Genomic DNA, 21058 nt, shown 5'->3' with positions numbered 1-21058 from the left:
TGTAACATATACCTCTATGAATACTAAGCTGCTGGTGTCTTCTGCTACACATGTATATCAGACGGAGTTAGGGGATTTATTTCTTAAGTTTTACGCTTTAAGTGTAAATTTGAGACACTTTGATAGAATCTGCATTGCAGTGTCTCTCTTTGCATCTCGCTCCTGTCACAGCACATCAGGTTTATTTGCCATCACTAATCGATTATTTCGATCAGGTGCTTTTCTTCGCTTTGTACTGAGACAGCTTAATGAAAGGGAACCTGCTTCACATCATGCAGAGTGTCCTCTCCTGTCTCCTTTGTTGTTGTAAGAAGAGACAGAAAGCTTCTCTTGTACCTAAAAGTCAGTAAATGGGGGCATGTGCACCGCTCAACTTAAACTTCCTTCTGATTCATGAACTACAAAATGAAATTTAAATGAAGCTGCTACACTAAAAGCACAGTCACTGGGGATTTTAAAGATCCCCTCCAGACACGTTTAAATACTTTGCTTTGAATAATAATTTATGTTTGAAGTTTTTTTGCAACAAAACTTTCAATTCCCTTGTTAAAAATTCTGTAAGTAACATTTCTTCTGCATGGCTGAAAAAAAAATCATGAATATGTAAATATGTTTCAGTTTCAAGACTTCAACCACCAAACATAAGACGCCTCCTTTTTAAAAAAGTCTTCTAGACTCTTTAGCCACTCTCACATGTGCACTGGAGGTTTCAAGTTTTCACATCCCTGCAGTGTGATCCTATGTTTGGACTGTGATTGGCCTCCACACTAGTTGTGAGGTTGTGCATCGTACAAGTAAACACAAGCACATCAAAATCTCAGTTTTTACATGAGCACTGAGAATCTCCTGCAGAGAGAAGTAAAGAAAGCTTTCTAGAATGAAACTGTGCACATGCATTATTTTGTGCAGAGATGCTAAAACATCAGGGCCAATATTTGACTGGAGTGACTCAACTCGGACAAAAACTTGCAACAAAAAAAATGTTTTTTAAAGGCAGCTGGTGTTGGTTCTCATTTCCAGCTGAATGAGCTTCCTGTGTTGGTTCCAGGCAATCTTATAAAAAGCCTGCAGATTAGTAAAGTGTCTTTCTGTCTGATAAACTGGGAGTTTTTAAGCTGTGATAACTTGGACGTGATCAGAGAACATATTGGACTTGCTGGGTGACAGACATGACTCACTCTATATAAACTTCCTCTCTTGATTTTGCTCCATCCTCTAACTCTCCTTACATTTTATCTGCTCCTTATCATCATCATCATCATCTCTGTAGTGATGGCCAGTCCGCAGCGTTTCCTGGGTAACAGTCTGCTGCAGTGGAACAACCTGGCGGCAGCCTCCGTCCCCTGGCACGTAGAGCTCATGTTCCGCACACGTCAGGCAAACGCGACACTGCTGCACATCTCGTCCGGCCTGCAGCACAACCTCACACTACAGGTGAGAGCAACACATCGTCACACTTCTTACTCTCATGCAGACACACAATGGCTATGATAGGGTCTATGTCTGAGGCCAAGTTGCATCATTATTGCATTATTTCGCTCCATTGAAATGTTGCAATGAACAGCAATTTATCCTCAAAGAGAAACTTCAGTTTGGAAAAAATGAGAGAAGCATCATGGGTGTGAGGTCCAGTAGCTCACACCTGAAGTTTTCAGAGGGATTGTAGGATTGAGGCTCCACCTGTTGGCCATTCAAGCTGCAGCATGTCAGAAGATGTTGATACAAAACCCAAATGATTTAAGACTTATCATAAGATCTGAGGCTTTCTTAGCTCATGTTTGATTAGCTACTTTTGTTGAGCTTGTCTAGACTGATACCTTTTTCAACTTACATAAATGATGAGATATTTCCAATACTCTGCATCTCAAAGTTTGACCTCTGATCGTGTGAGTGCAAAAATAAGTGACTGTCTCTGTTTATTATGTGAAGCATTGCTCATTCTTGATAGCCTCTTCTGTCTTCTCTGTTATTGAACTTCGATTCAATCTCCCCCCTGCTGTCTCCTCTCTCCCCTCTGCTCTTTCCCTGCGAACATAGCTGCGTGATGGGAGTGTGCTGATGGGGCTGCACAAAGGAGAGAACTCCACTCTCTCCCGCGTGGAGGAGGTGCTGGTGAACGATGGAGAGTGGCATCAGTTGCAGTTGGATATCAGCAGTCTCGGGGGTGTTGCAAGTAACCACAAAGCAGTGTTGTCCTTAGATCAGGGACTCTACCTGGTGAGTATCAGAACCTCTTTGCTCAAAGTCATCATACATTTCACTCTCTTGAATCTGCATCCATTAAGTCTGTGTCATACTCCTTTATTAGGCCAGTATGGAGGTGGACGGGAAGCTGCGAGACTCCAAGCTGAAGACTGTGAGCGTTGGTGGTTTAGCAAAGCCTGATGGGAAAATTCAGCATGGCTTCCGTGGCTGCATACAAGTGGGTTCCTTCTCTAGCTTCTGTATTCAAAACAGACATTTCAAATATGTATAAAAAAACTGAAAATAAACACAGACAGATGCTTTTGCTAAACAGACAACATTTGCATTGATGGGAACATCACAAAGTGTCCCATGTATCAAATCTAACACCACATCTGACAGAATTACAGAAGTCTCAAATGTATCTGATATTTTTTAACAACAGTCATTTATGATTTGCATTGCCTCATTGATGGTAACATGATCATGTGCACACTTGCAGGGTCTACGTGTGGGCGGGGCTCTAAGTCTGTCTCACGCCAGGAAGGTGAACGTTGAGCCGGGCTGCAATGTGCCTGACCCCTGCAGCTCCAGCCCCTGTCCTGTCAACAGCTACTGCAGTGACGACTGGGACAGCCACTCCTGCACATGCCTTGCTGGTCAGTCTGCTGTCATACTCAGAAACCCAAAACATTTTGAAGGGCTTGTAGGGTTACCTACTATATTCCTTTAATGAAAAACTGAATATGCTTCAAAAATAGAGTGTATAACTTTAACTGCTGGAGCACAGTAGCTTAATTGTTGGTTTAATTTTCTTTCATAGGATACTATGGCACAAACTGCACTGATGCCTGCTCAGTGAACCCCTGTGAACATGAGTCAACGTGCACCAGGAAGCTGAGCTCCCATCGTGGTTACACCTGTGATTGCCCCAGCAACTACTTTGGCCATTACTGCGAGAAAAAGTACAGTTTTCTATATTCACGCCAAATCGTGTGTTGACTCTGATTCTCCAGATGTTTGCTTTGTTACTCTGATAAAATAACAAATGGGTAAATTAACAATTTGTTTATCTGCAGGACTGACCTGCCATGTCCAAGAGGCTGGTGGGGTCACAAAACTTGCGGCCCCTGTAACTGTCAGACACACAAAGGCTTTGACTCTGACTGCAACAAGACGAGCGGAGAGTGTCGCTGCAAGGTGTGTGTGCTGAGCTGCAGCACTGAATTCATTACTCTTTAAAAAAGGAAAATACAGAAGAGGGAGTGCTCATGAAAAACTGTGTCATCTCTATGTAACAGATAACATCCAGCAGGTTTGATACACTAAGTGTTATAATGTAGAGTCATTGCTGTTAGAAAACAAGAAAGAATACATAGAAGTGTGTGCACCAACAGACAAACAGTAAAACTACAAAGAGCAAAAGTGTTTTTCTGAAGAGTTAAAAACAACCTTCTTTATTATTGATTCTCCTTTAGCTGCCTCACTGAACTTTTTCTCGTAGCTTTCTTTGTGTTGACCTTTTGAGCAGAGACATGAACAACAAAAGGCATCATCAAATAATCATGAAGACCTTTTAAACATGGCCAGGAGTACAAATGAATCCATTCGAGAATGAATTAATAAACAAACAGTACACACAGATGATGTGTTAGTTTTAAATCTAAGTCTCCTCTCAAGGTTGAAACATACATATGTTTTAATAACTATTAAAAATCCATTTGCCTGGTCATCAGCTAATTCTTTTCCAGGTAACTTAAATTGATGTATGTAAAGTTATTCCATGGATATATGAGAGCTCAATTGACTTGCTCCATCGTTGCTATCCTCCATTTGTGGAAGGCTACCGCTGCGCAGAATTGTGACGTGTGTCGCTATAAAGTGATGTGAAAGTATCAAATGCGCATCAAATCCGCCTTGGCCGTTCACACTGAGGTCGCATTGAAAAATATCAGATCTGTATCTGATTCAGGACCACATATAGATCTGAGTGTTCACACTGCCTCTAAAAAATCTGACCTGGTCACTTGATCCCCAAAAAAATCTGATTTGGGCCACTTTTGCCTGCAGTGTGAACATAGCCTGTGTGTCTTTAATGAAACTCTGTCAGCCTGTCAGTGATGGCATATTCACTGCTCTCCATGTTGTTTCTGCAAAATCTAAATATGGAAAACTTAGGGATTTATCTTTTTTGTATTGGAAGGAGTTTCTGATCAACAGCTGACTACATATTCTTAGATCTAAGCATATTTCCATAACACATTAGCATTATGTTTTTATGCATGGTTTGATTTGGAGTGATTACAACCCAGCAGTATTAGCTTATGACTATTTATAAAGTCACAATTTATTTATTTTGTGTAGATACCAGCTTCTCCCACATACTTGTCACTGTAAACTGTGCTCTACATCAATACTGCACTTGAACATCAAGCAGTACAACAAAGTTTAGACCTGCATAGAGACAGTATATGAAATGACACTGGGACACAGCTCAAGACCTGTAACAGTAAAAGATGAAAATAAGTAAGAAAAGCAGCTCCTCAGTGACCAGATGTTTCTGAGGAAGCAGCTGCAGCCTGTCACAGCTGCCATGTGTGGTGAGGTATGAAAATGAGGAAGGCTCCCAAAAAAAAACCTGCTTAAACTTCTTCTCTCCAATCCTCTCTGTTTCCAGGACAACCATTACCGTCCTGAAGGCAGCGACACCTGTCTGCTGTGCGACTGCTACCCGGTCGGCTCTTTCTCCAGAGCGTGTGACCGGGAGAGCGGACAGTGTCAGTGCAAACCAGGTGTCATCGGACGCCAGTGTGACCGCTGTGACAACCCCTTTGCTGAGGTTTCTCCTAACGGCTGTGAAGGTCAGAATGAATCAAATTACTGTGAAGTTACCTTATGCTTAATTTATAATCCTGTTTTATTAAAAAAAACAATATATGACATAATTTTTCATTATAATCATCATCATCATCTCATCATCTCTCTCTCCGTCCTTCCTGCTCTGTCTCTTTCAGTAATCTATGACAGCTGCCCTCAGGCCATTGAGGCCGGGATCTGGTGGCCCAGGACTAAGTTTGGTCTCCCTGCAGCAGTTCCCTGTCCCAAAGGAACACTCGGTAAGATGATTTTTCAGGCAGCTCATCAAATTTCCATAAAATAATGGCAATATGGGAAACTCGCCTCAAGCTCTTTTGCAGCTGCCGACTTCTCCTCATCTCTTATTTGATAACACAATCTCTCTCTCTCTCTCTCTCTCTCTCTCTCTCTCTCTCTCTCTCTCTCTCTCTCTCACTCTCTCTCTCTCACTCTCTCAGGCACAGCGATCCGACACTGTGATGAGCACAAGGGCTGGCTCCCTCCCAATCTCTTCAACTGTACCTCTGTCACCTTCAGCAAGTTGAAACCTCTGGTGTGTAACTTCTCTCTGTGTCAGTTTTAAAATTAACCTTGCAATTCCCAAAAAAATTTCAGAGTGTGAAGATGTGGATGAAAAATTATTTAGACAAAGATGTGAGTCTTCAAACATGATACAGAACTACAAAAGCTAAAATCTGTCAACAGATATTTGTCGATGACAGTCTGCAGAGTTAAAGAAAATCCATGCAATATTTGTTCAGGTGTTTTAATGTGGACGGACCAACAGACAAAAATATATACTTCACCAATGCAGCTTCTACAGTTGGCTGAATTTCTGTATTTTCTTTCCCCTCTACAGTCTGAAAAGTTTTCCCGTAACATGACGCTCCTGGACTCCGGACATGTTCAGCAGACAGCGGCCATGTTGGCCAACGCCACCCTGCACACAGAGAGATACTTTGGCAGCGATGTGAAGATAGCATACCGACTGATGCAGAGTCTGCTGCAGCACGAGAGCAGCCAGCAGGGCTTCAACCTCACAGCTACACAGGACGTCCACTTCACGGAGGTGAGAAAGCACACACTGTGGACCCGTCTCCACACATACACAGGATGGAACAGCATGAGAAAAATGCATCACTACAAATCTTACTGTAAACACATTTGGTGTAAGAACAGGAAGCTCTTCATACCCAGAGGGATTTCTCAGCTCTACATGTTTTATCTGCAGGGGAGAAGTCACACTTTGTTTCACTCTTGCTTTAGCTTCCCGTCACACTGACATCTCGCTGCTCTCTCTTTCAGAATCTGGTCCGTGTGGGCAGCTCCATCCTGTCTCCAGACACGCAGCCACACTGGGAGCTTATCCAGCACTCAGAGGGCGGCACGGCGGCGCTACTTCGACACTACGAGGAATACGCCAACACGCTGGCACAGAACATGAGGAAGACCTACCTCAGCCCCTTCACCATCGTCACTCCACATATAGGTGAGCATTTTACCTGGAGAACGAGGACCATGGAGTGGCTTTAGATTGTTCAGTAATGGGTGATTTAGCTGATTTTTAAAGTTGAACGATATAAAGAGTGATACAGCAAAGGCAACATCTAACACAAGCACAGACTGAACAAAGAATATGTATGGGCAATACATTTACAGAGAAAAACTAGTACAAATAATTAATATAAACAGATATGAAACTTTTTTATCACCACTAATCCTTGAATACACACAGAGAGATTAAAAAGAGGATATTTTCCTTAGTTATGTTTTCCTTTCAGTTCTTAGAAAGAGGTGTAGTCTGAAAAAAAAACCTTGCAGTAAAAATATTAGTTGTACAAATATTTATAAAATCATCTTCTTCACAGCACTGTGCTGAGGGCAGCTACTAACCATTATTTCTAACAATCTGATCAATCATTAACATTTTAAAAGGTCAGAAAATTTTCAAAATGTCTACAATAATTCCCAAAAGCTGAAAATGTAATCTTAAAATATCTCGTTTTGCCCTGACAAAAAACAAAATGTCAAAATGATGTATCTTGTTTCACAACAAACAAAGAGCAACCATAAATTCATACAAAGAGAAATTATAACTTTGCATGGTTTGGCTTTTCACTTTTAAAAACTGGTGGAAAAAGTAATACTAATAATTTATAAATGTATGTGTCGCTTAGCTGATTCAGAAAATGACATTTTAAGGGAGCTAACTCATCCCACATTAAGTGACACAAGGTATTTTTCTTGCTTTGGGAAACATTGGAACAAATGCCTTTTTATTCTTTAATCAAAATGAATGTGTAAACTGTTGTCATATGATCTATCTATCTATCTATCTATCTATCTATCTATCTATCTATCTATCTATCTATCTATCTATCTATCTATCTATCTATCTATCTATCTATCTATCTATCTATCTATCTATCTATCTATCTATCTATCTATCTATCTATCTATCTAATAAAAGAGTGATCTCTATCAATCTACTGATAGTGCTGGAACAAAAAAAAACAAAAAAACTCATACACTGAAAAAAGAGAAATGTACCTTTATAATCCCTGAGAAGGCACAGCATCAAGTCTGCAGTTATGGACTGTATATTTCAACTTTGACTGACCCAGGGATGAAGAGATGAATCATTTTGAACTAGAGGTATATCCATGGTAGTTTGCAGAGAGTTTAGAAACAGCTTTCAGACCCCTTGCTGGAAGATACAATTTTCTGAAATAGTGTGAAAAAACACTTCAAGCTTTTTGAGTAACAGAACTCATAGAGCTGCTCATCTTTTCTGTCTTTAGCCTCAGACTTGCAGGAGTGTGCCCTCAACTGCCACAGGTTAATAAAACAGCCAGATAGTAATAAAGTGGGATTAAGCGCTTGCCCTTCAGAGCGCTCTGACTCAGGCTCTGTGTGTGTTTTTCAGTCATCTCTGTGGATCGTCTGAAAAAGATGAATTTTGCCGGGGCCAAGCTCCCTCGATACCAGTCCCTGAGGGGTCCTCGTCCTGCTGATCTGGAGACGGCCGTTACGCTGCCAGATTCAGTCTTCCAACCACCTGTGGACACAAAGGGCCACAGGCACCTGGACGTCTTCCCAGAGTCATCACAGAGGAATCGCTCGGCCAACAGGAAGAGACGCCACCCTGAGGACGGCCAGCAGGACGCCATCGCCAGTGTGATCATCTTCCACAGTCTGGCCTCACTGCTGCCAGAGAGCTACGACCCTGACAAGAGGAGTCTGCGGTAAGGCGGATCAAGAAAGCTCAAAGACATTTTGATTATAGTGTAGGCATCTGAACCAGATGGCTGTGAGGATGCCTCAGGCATTTCAATTTGATTCACAGGATCTGCTTGACAATATAAAATAAAGAGATTCAAAGCGAACAAAAACAGAGGTACTTCTCTGGAGGACAATAAAGGAAAAACCTTAATTTTATTTTGAAAACAAGCACTGTTTGTGTCAAAGAAATAAAGTGAGTGACAACTGACATGTTGCAGCATTAAGGTGGTTCTTAATCAATCTATAGGCTACAGTGTAAGACAAAGCTTAGGTGATCTTCACTTGTTTTTTGTATTTTTTTAAAATTTGACAAAAGTTTTCCTTAGTTTTCATTTTTAAAAAGATCTAAAATGTATTGATTTAATCAGTTGTTGCAGCATAGAGTTACACAAATGAATATTTTGTTTCCTGCCTTTTTTGATTGTCATTTTTCATAACCTTCAGCGTGCCAAAGCGTCCCGTCATCAACACTCCTGTGGTCAGCATCACAGTCCACGACAACGACGAGCTGCTGCAGCACCCGTTGGACAAACCCATCACTGTGCAGTTCCGCCTGGTCTCCACTGAGGAGCGCTCCAAACCTATCTGTGTTTTCTGGAACCACACCATACTGTGAGTACAGCAACACACACAAACACACTGACCTACACAGAGTGATTAAAGTATAAGTCTTTATTCTCACACTGTATTTGTGTTTATGTCAGTGGTGGGAACGGCGGCTGGTCCGCTAAAGGCTGTGAAGTGGTTTTCAGAAACAACACCCACATCAGCTGTCAGTGTTATCACATGACCAGCTTCGCCGTGCTCATGGACGTCTCCAGGAGAGAGGTGAGACGACCTGAAAACTTTCAGCTTCATCCAAACATTAATACTACAAGCTTACTGTTTGTGCTCAATCTTTCTCTCTCCTGATTGTGTTTGTCAGAACGGAGAGATTCTGCCCATCAAAATTGTGACATGGAGCACAGTTGGAGTGACACTGAGCTTCCTCTTCCTCACCACCATCTTCCTCCTCTGCCTGAGAGCCATGCAGAGCAACAAGACGAGTATTATCAACAACGGAGCCACTGCTCTCTTCCTCTCTGAGCTCATCTTCATCCTGGGCATCAACCAGGCTGACAACCCGGTATTGAATCAGTCTCTGTTGCACTCTTTTCCTCTTCCCTCTATGTCTGTATTTGTTTAATCACCTGTTTCTGATTCTCCTTCTCTGTGCAGTTTTTGTGCACCGTCATCGCCATCCTGCTGCACTTCTTCTATCTCTGCACTTTCTCCTGGCTCTTCCTGGAGGGGCTGCACGTCTACCGGATGATCAGCGAAGTGAGGGACATCAACTATGGACCCATGAGATTCTACTACCTGATTGGCTGGGGAGTTCCTGCCTTCATTACAGGTTTGAACCTTAATAATATTAGCGCTTTACTGCATAACCAATAACTTTCTGAAGTTTAGACCTCAGTGTTTGCTTCAAGAGCAGTTAGATTCTGAAAGCAGAGGGATACAAATCGATTTCAAACATTGGCATATATTTTTTTTTAAGATTTACAATTTTATTGCTTTTTTTTCATCTTTTTGCAACATTCATACATTTAGAGATTTACATAAACGCACAAAACAGAAAACAACTGTGTATGTGCTTGAATCAGCAAAAAGAAAAGAAAAGATAAAAATAATAATAAACAAAAAAATAAAATTTCCACAAAATAATGATAATGAAAATTTTTAACAGAACTATAAAACTGTTAGAAATTCTTTATAGGAATATTTATCTGAGAGATCGGAGAAGGTAGTTCATTTTAGGAATACAGTTCATTTTCAGAGTATTTACTGTCCCCCACAAAGACTGAAATTTTCCTCAGGAGTGGTTCAAAATATTTGTCTACAATTTCCTCTAGTTTATGTGTAAAATGATCGCTAAGTATCGAATGCCCTCTGATGGCCATTGAAACAATCCATAGTGCCAACATTGGCATAGTTCATATAAATAGTTTGCAAAATATATTGTGTAGATACTGCTGCAAAATAAGATAGAAATTCAATGTAGGCATGAAAGTCAAGATTACTTTTACTTAATGCTGATCTCATCTGTTTGCTTCTCGGAGGCAGCAGTATTTCACTGTCAGACATGTTTTCTGTCTGAAAGTGTGAAATCTGTGGTTCTTTAGAGAGTGTGTTCAGAGTGAAAGATTCAGTGGTGAAATGTCCTTCTGTAAAATGCTACCTAAGCAGTCTTGCTCTACTGTTGTCAAAAATAAAAGATCGTTTCAAACCAGACCGCCTCAGATGGAAACCTAGTCCTGATGTAAGAGGCTTCAATCGAGGTTAATTGAGAGTCAGGAGCAAAACAGATGTCCCACCAACACGCTTTTTACTACCGCCTTCACAAAATGTGAACACTGTTACTGCTTCTGCTGTCGTCTGATGAATAGTCTGTCTGTGTGTTTGTGTGCAGGTCTGGCTGTGGGATTGGACCCTGAAGGTTACGGAAACCCTGACTTCTGCTGGCTCTCCATATACGACACTCTCATATGGAGTTTTGCTGGACCCATCGCCATGGTGGCCTCAGTGAGTCCCTCCCTCAGTTAACTTCCCTCCTCCTGTAGTAACTTGTATTCACTGATGTTTGTTTACCAAGTGGAGGTTATTCATCATTGTTTCCACATGTGACAGCTGTATGCATCAGTGTAGTACGACACAAAAGACTCACGTGCACTGAACTCATCAGAGTCCAGCACACTGACTCATGGTGACCTCATTAGAGCTGCAGTTGTTTTAACAGAGAACACACCCGTCACTGTCCAGCTGACTCACTAGCAAGCGTGTGTTTTCTCACCTTAAATAATAACCGTGCAAACAATACTGTGACAGACAGATGAATGTGTTGTTTACTTGTTGTGAGCAGTGATTTGATGTTGTGTCCACAGATGAACATCTTCCTGTACATCCTGTCGTCCAGAGCGTCCTGCTCAACGAGACACCACAGCATGGAGAAGAAGCAGCCTCGAGTGTGAGTGTCACAACCGTAGACTGTAAATAAACAAACATATGTCAGGTCACAGCATGATTATCATTCATGAACACTGTTTACACACTGCCTGATGTAGAGACATTCAGTCATTTGTCAGAGGCACGGTTAGTTTGGTGTTTCCCAACTTCCTATTCAAACCAGTCAAACCAGTTTCAATGATAAGCCATCAGCAGTAAACAACATGACATCAGATGAAACCCTCCTCTTAATAATATGCTGTTGTTGAGGTGTTTAATGATGTAAAAAAAAAAGACAGACAGATGTCTTTAACCCTTAACATGGCAAACAGTCCGCTGTGTTATGACTGCAGGGTTAATGTGTGATTTAAGATTGCACTGACATCTGCTCTAATCTGCCAGATGACAGAGATTATATTAATATGAGACGGAGATCAAATATGATTGAATGAACCAAATCAAAAGTAAATCCTGGCTGGAACAACTATTTTCTGACTAAAGTGTCAAACAGTAATAAAATAACACCAATATGAGTGATGTAATTCAATGTCCTGATCTTTTGTGAATCCTAAACCTGCCTTCAGATTGTGAATGCATAGAAATCGTCCTGACTAACGCTTCTGTTGTCATGTTATTCATCTTCACGCTGCAGTTCTGGCCTGAAGACAGCTGGTGGCGTTCTCCTCCTGGTTTCTGTTACTTGTTTTCTGGCGTTGCTCTCGGTCAACAGCGACATGATCATCTTCCACTACCTGTTCGCTGGGTTCAACTGTGTGCAGGTGAGAGCCTCACCTCCCTCTGAAACAGTTTGAAATGTCAATTTCGTTTTTATTTTCTAACTCTCCTCCCTCTTCTGTCATCCAACCCCAGGGTCCCTTCATTTTCTTCTTCCGCATAGTCTTCAACAAGGAAGCGAGGACTGCCATGAAGTACTGCTGCAGCCGCAAGCGCCCCGATCATATGATCAAATCAAAGGCATCTGTGAGTTCACTCAGTCACAGACATCCAGTATGTACAGCTGAGGTTCACTCAGTCACACACATCCAGCATGTACAGCTGAGGTTCACTCAGTCACACACATCCAGCATGTACAGCTGAGGTTCACTCAGTCAAACACATCCAGCATGTACAGCTGAGGTTCACTCAGTCACACACATCCAGTATGTACAGCTGAGGTTCACTCAGTCAAACACATCCAGCATGTACAGCTGAGGTTCACTCTGACACTTGTCTGGACTCACATGAAATATTTAATATCTGTTCACAAAACTCTGCAGACAACTTACTTTACCTTTTTTAAACTTTTGTTGACATCATGTTAAACCACCAAGCTTATAGAACTGAGGATGGATTTCATCTTCACCTTAAATGTGAAGACTGGAAATACACTTAACTTTTTCTGGCATCATCCCTGAGAGGACAATAATGACTTTTATACATGTGATGGTTTTCAATCCAATAATTATTTGAAGTGCATCAATGAGTCATTCACTTGCCCACAACATGTGTCTGAAACTAAAGCAGGTAGGGATTTCTTCTCCACCCTAAATGTGAAGACTGGATTAGACTCAATGTGCCTTGGTGAGCTGGATTGAACAGTATCTAGTTAATGCATCACTTATTCTGAGTGAGTGAAGTGTTTAAATAAAAAAAACACATGCTTTGCTCTCTAAGAAGCTTCTTTTTTTTTGATCAAAATTGTATTTTATTTTTTCTTTCCATATAATAAAATACAAAAATACAAAAACATAAAGTATGGATAGACATATGGACATTACAAAAAAAGAGTGCATATTCACATACCTATACAAAGGTTTATATATAAATACCATGAATACACAATTAAGATAAAATAATAATGATAGAAATAATCATAATAGATTAATATAATAAATACAAAAATAAAAAACACACACACACAAAACAAAGAAAATAATAATTAAAAAAATACATAAATAAGAAAATAAAACCCACCCATTCCCCAGATCCAGAACTACAAACCTCAGTTCCATGTTACACCTGAAACCCATGGAGGCTCGTTAGAAGTGAATACAGAGTATTTTCCTCAGTGGACTCTGGCTATCGACAACTCCAATAAACAATGTCCAAACATGTCAGAACCCATACTCGGAAAGAGAGTGAGTGTGGAGGTTTCCAACGTGTGGCCACTAGTTTTTTTCCAGCCCCAAGTCCAGCCAACAATGCTCTTTTCTTGTCCAGGGTCAGGCCCAGGTTTGGGAAATCATTCAAAAAGAAAGTAGCTGGAAACAGGGCAACCTGATCTTGAACAACTTAGAAAGATTAAAGGCAACCATCTTCCAGGATTTTTTTATGGGAGTAAAAATGAGGCATGCTCATTTTCAATACATGTATACAATAAAATAAGTTTGATGAGTCCAACATTCCACATGATCATTTCAAACATGAACATTATGGCTGTCAGGAATAAGACATCAAACCTGTTGAATTTTGCGGTCCTCAAAATGATACATGTATGATTCAGTAAAGAGGAAGATTGGAAACCACAAGCATAATTGGTTTTAACCTGAATTTGTGATTGTATAATTAGAAATATTGAATTAGGTGTCATTTTCTTGAGTTTCCTCTTAATTATTCTGACTTTTCCATGTGCTGAGAGCCACAAAGAAGATGACAAAGTCAGAAAGATTTCGAGAGGGACACATATCTCTTGAGACTCGTGTTTTTTATAGAAACTGACGATTAGAAAAAGATCAAAGAACATCTTTTATAGAAGCATTTTACTCAGAGTCCAACACTTTTTTTATCAATACAGTCTCTCTGTAGGAGTTGTTAATTCATTGTTCTTTTCCCTCTGTATTTCCAGGGGTACAAATGCAACTCAAACTACATGGACGGCCGGCTCTACCATCTTCCGTTTGGTGACTCAAGTGTTTCTCTGAACGGGACGGTGCAGAGTGGAAAAAGCCAGCAGAGCTATGTGCCATTTGTCCTCAGGTAAGGAAACAACATCATAAATCATACATTTACTGATTAAAAGGCTCTTTAACCTGGCAGAGCAGCTGTGAAATCATGCCTCATGTCTTTTTCAGGGACGATGGGTTAAGTAACAGTCAGGCTCACATCGCTCTGAATGACCACGCATCACTCTTCCATGAAACTAAAGAGCACCTGGATGGTACGTTTTTCCATCACACTCTCTGATTTATTTACTTTTCTTTACTTTAGTTAAACTTGAGTGAGTGTCTAAACTATATCCACATGTCCTGTCTGTGAGCAGATCGTGACAGTGACTCGGACAGCGACTTGTCTCTAGAGGATGACCAGAGTGGCTCCTATGCCTCCACACACTCCTCTGACAGTGAGGATGAGGGTCCACTCCCCCCTGAGGAATGCTGGGAAAACCTGGCATCTAATGGAGTCAAGAGACCACCACCACATGGTACAGGAGCTCATCTGATGTTTGCACCTATTTTGAGTTATCATTTCATTTATATGTTTAGCGTAGATTTGGTAAAAACTAAGAGGGATGTAAAACACTCTTTAAACCACATGGATGAATACATGTCACTCCTTCGTTTGACTCATTCTGTTTGCTTTTCAGACAATGGTTTGAATAAGATGTACTGGCCTGCTGGATACACAGCAACAGGGAGCGACAGCGAGCTCACAGGTGTTGACAGACAGAAGCTGGACTCGCTAATCAATCAGGAGCAGAGTCTTAGTCGGGATCCCCGAATGTTACCAGAAGGCCGGACACAGGACGGCATGACACTGCTGCTGCCCAGTCTGCCAAACTTACATGCACACCCTCACAAAGGTAAAGCAATAAGGAGATAACATGACTCAGATTTGTGGGCCTTTATTTGGCAGAGAAATCAAAAGATATATGCGTTGTTTCAGGGATCCTGAAGAAGAAGCAGCTTTCTCCTATAGTGGAGAGAAACGGTCCAAATCGCCACAACAATGAACTCTGTGAAAACACTCCGGGCACGGCGTCGCCGCAGGGATCGACCTCCAGTGACAGAAGAGCCGGCCCGGCTAAACCTGGTCTCCCTGACCAGCTGAACGGTGTCGCCATGAGTATCAAAGCGGGGACTGTGGACGGGGACTCATCAGGATCAGAGTGAGTGCTCACACACGCTACATACCCAAAAACATACAAGCATGACATGTGAGTCTCTTTTCCTTTAAGTATGTTCATGTTGTATCACAAAGTCCTTCAGTGTTTCCTTCAAATGTCTGCGTCAAACAACGATTTGTGCTGCTGTCCTCAGTGCTGTTGTCATTGTTTGTGGTCCGTCTCATTTCAAGTATCATTATTATTGGACCCACAGCAGGCAGTCTAAATGTAGTGATGGTGTATTATGAATGGCAATTTGAAGACTTTGCATGTAGTATATTTAAACCACCACAGCTCCCTAAAGACTTTGTTGAAGACACATTTGGATATTTGAAAATTTTGTGAAATTGAAAAAATTGTTTTGAATTAGAGTGAGCAGAGTTGAGCTGATGAGAGTCAGGTACTTTCATTAACAGAGGAATATTCATTGTGAATTGTGGGCACTGTTTGATGTAATTGAAGAACAGTGTAAATATTGGCTTTAGGATAAAAGCACAATGAGAGATGAGAAAATGAAGACATGGTTTGGTGGTTGCAAAAATATAAATATCATATATTAAAAGATCAAAGTTTTTCCTATTATAGTTTTTAAAACAGGATAGCCTTTTCACGCAGATATACCTTCAATATTTTTGTTATCAGTGATGTTTTTGAGTCTAAGCCAAGGTTCTGTCTGTGCTGCTGCAAATGAGTCGTGATTCAAAACCAGGTATTAATGCCCTGAAGCTGCACTTTAACAGGAAGCACCAAAATTCTGTTAGAGACGTAAACTTGTACAATTATTAGAGTTTCTCAAATACTCAGTGTCCTTGATTGAATTCGGTCTGATTTACGGTGACAAACAAGAATCTAAAGTTTACTAATGAACCCTCTTTGCTCATTCTCTTTTTCCTAAAATCATAGATTTTTATTCTTTAGTTTTATTCCATGAAGCTCTGATCCTCATTCAAAACAATCAGGATCACTGTCTTCAGATTGGTGCATCACCTCAGCATCTGTCACCTCTCACAGCCTGTGTGTGTGTGTGTCTCTGTATGTGTGTGTGTCTGTCTGTGTGAACAAATGTTTCATTGCCTCATGTGTTTATTTTTTTTTATTTTTCTCTTTTGTGTTGTGCCACACTCCTCACAACCCAACTACTCCTCCTCCATGCACCATCCTGTTTTCCCAGCAGCCACTGCAACACCACCATGTGACCGCGCTGACGGAGGGGTGTGTCTTTGCAGGTCATAGATCCTCCTTCCTCAACAACGACTGAAAAACGGAAGCAGCGGACTTCCCCATAAAGACAAATGTGTAAAAAAAAGAAGGAATTCCCTCTTGTCATCATGTATGTATGTGTGTGTGTGTGTGTGTGTGTGTGTGTGTGTGTGTGTGTGTGTGTGTGTGTGTGTGTGTGAGTTCATACATGTGTGCCAAACCTCAGGAGTCCCAGCACTGGTCCAGGCTCACGCACACACTGACAAAATGAGTGTCACTCCCTTTAAACAAATCCTTTTGTTTACATACTTGAAGCAATGCACTTTTTGAATTCACAGCGCAGTTTGATTCTTTTTTTTTTTTTTGTAAGTGTTTAAGGACGTATATTTTGTTTTTGAAGACTGTGGAACATTAAAGTGGTCATGTTTTGTTTGATTTTGGGAGGGTTGTTTAGTTGTAGACTTGCAAACATTCAGGGAAATTCCATTTTCAAGCATAACTTCTTTGTGATGTCTTCCTGGTTTTTGCCTGTTTCTGTTCCTGTCACAGCTCTTTGTCTTTCAGTGCCAGTCTGAAAAGTTTGGCTTTTTATTGAGTTACTTTGAACGCCTCATACGTCCGAGAGGCACAAAGCGGTCGAGTGCAGAGACATTCAGTGGATTTCAGAACTTGAAAACAAGGACTAAAAGAATCTGTGTATCGCCTGTTAATGTAAGCTCTGAATAAGCTATCTCTCAATGATGAAGGATGTTTGGAGCCCACGGACTGCACCACTCAGCCTATCAGGAGGGAAAACCTGCGTGTGCGGATCCACAAAGGACTCAAAGGACTTTTGATACATCTTTTGTAAATCACTGAGGGCACATTTTTTATGGACATTTAAAGTTGCTCTCGTTTTGGATTTGAACACATCCGTTTAAGTCCCATGACTAAACAGCTGTATTTTATAGATTAGCTACGCAGCTTTTTGTCATTTGTAAAATAAAAACATGCTGAATTGTGCTGTAATACTATTTGAGCTGTAATCCATTTTTACTGTACAGAGTGGTCTGTAAATGAATCAAGGACATATCTTTAAATGTAAGTAAATATGTAAACTGTTTTTATCAAATACCTTTTATCTGAGTTAATACCTTACAGTCACATTGATGTGACATCTGTGGATGCCATTTCATCAACCATATGACTTTGTTGTATAAATTTCATGCCATATGAGTCAACGCTACCAGAGTAATCATATCAGTCTGGTATCTCAACAGAGAGTTGTTTGTTTGCCTCTGTCACTCCTGTTTTTACCAATTAAACTGTTTTCTATAATTTCAATATTACCTCAACTTTCTATCAGTGCCATGTTTAGCTCAGTACATGTATAACTGCATTATAATTTGTTTATCAAGGGACATCTATGGAGCCAAAACGATGACTTAAATGTTTGGTATTGAAAATAAAATTTGGCTTTGAAAACACACTCTGAAACTGGAAAAAAAGAAACATTGGCATTGAAACACTTGAATTGTAAAAAAAATGTAACGGCATCAAAACAGGTATTGGCATTGAAACGATTCACTGAAGTTAAAATCACAGACATCAAATGTTATATTATTTAATTTCTAGATTTTTTTGCATTCTAATGTGTTTATCAATGACATTCATTATATTTATTTGATGTCACTTTTTTTCCAATGAGAGATTATTTTTTTGGGGACGTTTTTTCTTTTTTTTTAATGCAGTTTTTGGATGTAGAAAAAATAAGCTGTCATTGAAAAAAAAGTGACATCAAAGAAATATAATGATTGTCATTCAAAAACACATTAGAATGCAAAAAAATCTAGAAATTCAATAATATAACATTTGATGTGTGTCATTTTAACTCTAACTCAATGCCAATACCTGTTTTGATGCTGTTACAATTTTTTACAATAAAAGAGTTTCAATGCCAATGTTTCTTTTTTCAGTTTCAGGGTGTGTTTTCAAAGCCAAATTTTATTTTCAATACCAAACATTAAAGTCACTGTTTGGCTCCATATACATCCTGCTACTATAAAAAAGTGATACTATATAAATAATACCATCAAAATGATCAGTTCACAGTCTGACATTAGAGAAATCAGTCTTTTGTCCATCAAAAAACATTTGAATTTGTTCCTTGGCAGCTGATGGTTAAAGAAAAAGTGCTTCATTTTAGAAACTCTGTTCTTTTTTGTTTCAGCGAGACAGTGATCCCTGAACAGGAAGCCACAGCTAGCAACTACTAAGCTTAGCTAACAGACTTGAAACATGAGACAGGAACAAGCCTGTCTTTGAAAAGTTATGTCTGCCTACCAACAACTGTTATCACCCTGCTTTACTGTGATTTATCAATCTGTACAAAACTGAATTCTGCAAGTACCATTTTTCTATTGTCTGGTATTTTTCCTTTTTTTAAAGTCATAGCATATCTTACCAGGCAGTGGCAGGTTTGATGATGGCATCATTGTGTTTATATTCTCAGAGATGAGTGTTTCAGAGGCATGTTAAATAAAGCTCCATAAAACCAAATTCAAGTGAATGATCACCGCTGACAACCATAAAGAGAAATGAACACGTTTTTGTTGTGTAAAGCAGACAGCAGCGAGGTTCTCTTACAGCAGAAGGGAGAAAAGGTTTACTAAGTTTCTGATATAAGTTTTTGCATTTGTTAAGGAAGCTAAATAAATTGTTTTTTACAAAGTACATAATATTCCTGTCCAAATAATGAAAAAATCCTGTTTGCAATTCTGTGCTGTGAACGAACTATGAATTGACATAAGTTTCAATTATTTTCAATGGTTCAAAAAGATCAAATTGAGGGATTTCAATTTTAACATTATTCTAGCTGGACTTAAAGGCAAATGTATTTAGACTGGTCTTCATAAACTTCAACCCAATTTCTCCAAAAAGTTTGGATGTAGTTTAAAATGATGATAAAAACTGATCTGTCTGACTTTTTGGAATTGGAGTTGTACTTTAGGGCTGCATGGTGGTGCAGAGGGTAGCGCTGTTGCCTCAAAGCTAGAAGGTTCCTGGTTCAGATCCCCGGCCGGGCAGGTGCCTTTCTGTGTGGTGTTTGCATGTTCTCCCAGTGCATGCGTGGGTTCTCTCTGGGTAATCCATCTTCCTCCCACAGTCCAAAAACATGCTCACCAGGCTGATTGATCACTCTAAATTGCCCGTAGGTGTGAGTGTGGACATGAATGGTTGTCTGTCTCTCTGTTAGCCCTGTCACGGGTTGGCGTCCTGTCCAGGGTGTACCCTGCCGTCCACCCAAAGCCAGCTGGGATAGGCTCCAGCCCCCCATGACCCCTAACGGGATGAGCGGTCAAGATAATGGATGGATGGAGTTGTACTCTAATGTGGTGCAATTTTTTTTCCCAAAATGAGAGAATCCAATGCTGTAATACATTTAGTAAAAATGTGACTCCTGAGAATTGTTAAATATGAACAACCAGTGAGGGCGTTCGCAGTGAGGGGTCCGACGCTCTGAAACCATCTGCCCGAGGAGATCAGGTCTGCTGAGTCAGTGAGCTCTTTTAAATCCCATCTTAAAACATTCTTTTATCACAGAGCCTTCCCAGATTTTATCTGAATTTCATTTGACTTTATTTTATTTTAACAGTCTTCAGAAATATATATATATTTTTTTAAGTTATATTTTTGGCCTTTTTGCCTTTATTTGATAAGACAGATGAAGAGAGAGAGGAAATCTGGGGAGTAAAGAGCGGGGGAAGACATGCAGGAAATGATCGACCGGCCGGGAATTGAACCGGCCACCCCGTGACGAGAACTGCAGCCTCTGCACATGGGGCGCCCAGACCGCCAGGCCACCAGCGCCTCAAGAAATATATTTTAAAATAATTTTATTCCTTTAGAGTTCTTGTAGGGGAATTTTATGTCTTTTAAAATATGTTTTATTTCTTTATCTTGACTTGTGTTTTTTTTATGATCTGCCCGTTTTATTTTGCTGCCCATGTAAAGCACTTTGTAACCTGGTTTTTGAAAAGTGCTCCAAAAATAAAATTATTATTATTATTATTATTACCACAGAGCTTGTTCTCTCACCTAAACAAAACCAGCATTCTCATCTGCTTAAATTTAATTGTAGCCAAGTAGAGGACGTCACACAACAAAACACTAGGTGGTGCTCATGCTTCTTACCTGTGTTCCCCTATCAGGAATTCTCACAGGAACATCCCTTTGACTTGACACATCCATCCAGTTCAAGCTGTTCTGAAATTAAAATGTTAAAATTTAGTGTAACGGCTTCATACTTCAATTTAATAGTTATATAGTACAATTGATATTTCATCACTCATAGAAAAGTTAACCTGAACAAAGTAGGAGAGACTCCAAATGTTCCAGCTCGTCTCCCACTCTGTCTGGGAAATACCAACAACTTTGATAAGTCTCTCTTTCAACCCCGTTTAACTCACA

The 21058-nt window shown here is 40.2% G+C and overlaps 1 protein-coding gene across 1 annotated transcript in view; it reads left to right on the top strand.

Annotated features, from left to right (window-relative positions):
• Positions 1-17932, top strand: part of celsr2 (cadherin, EGF LAG seven-pass G-type receptor 2) — a 69530-nt gene extending 51598 nt beyond the window's left edge. Inside the window, 26 exon segments of the mRNA XM_034686000.1 lie at positions 1271-1434; positions 2038-2217; positions 2309-2422; positions 2687-2843; positions 3008-3149; positions 3264-3384; positions 4862-5045; positions 5199-5300; positions 5499-5593; positions 5900-6109; positions 6346-6529; positions 7967-8285; positions 8767-8934; positions 9027-9150; positions 9248-9448; positions 9541-9715; positions 10775-10887; positions 11247-11329; positions 11960-12086; positions 12178-12288; positions 14153-14283; positions 14379-14464; positions 14567-14728; positions 14891-15106; positions 15190-15412; positions 16581-17932. Of these exon segments, the coding sequence (XP_034541891.1) occupies positions 1271-1434; positions 2038-2217; positions 2309-2422; positions 2687-2843; positions 3008-3149; positions 3264-3384; positions 4862-5045; positions 5199-5300; positions 5499-5593; positions 5900-6109; positions 6346-6529; positions 7967-8285; positions 8767-8934; positions 9027-9150; positions 9248-9448; positions 9541-9715; positions 10775-10887; positions 11247-11329; positions 11960-12086; positions 12178-12288; positions 14153-14283; positions 14379-14464; positions 14567-14728; positions 14891-15106; positions 15190-15412; positions 16581-16605 (3917 nt within the window). The 3' untranslated portion in view covers positions 16606-17932.
• Positions 17933-21058: the final 3126 nt, after the last annotated feature.

This window comes from Notolabrus celidotus, chromosome 1, assembly GCF_009762535.1.
Source record: "Notolabrus celidotus isolate fNotCel1 chromosome 1, fNotCel1.pri, whole genome shotgun sequence".
NCBI classification, from domain to species: Eukaryota; Metazoa; Chordata; class Actinopteri; order Labriformes; family Labridae; genus Notolabrus; species Notolabrus celidotus.
This window is presented reverse-complemented; position numbering and strand designations above follow the sequence as displayed.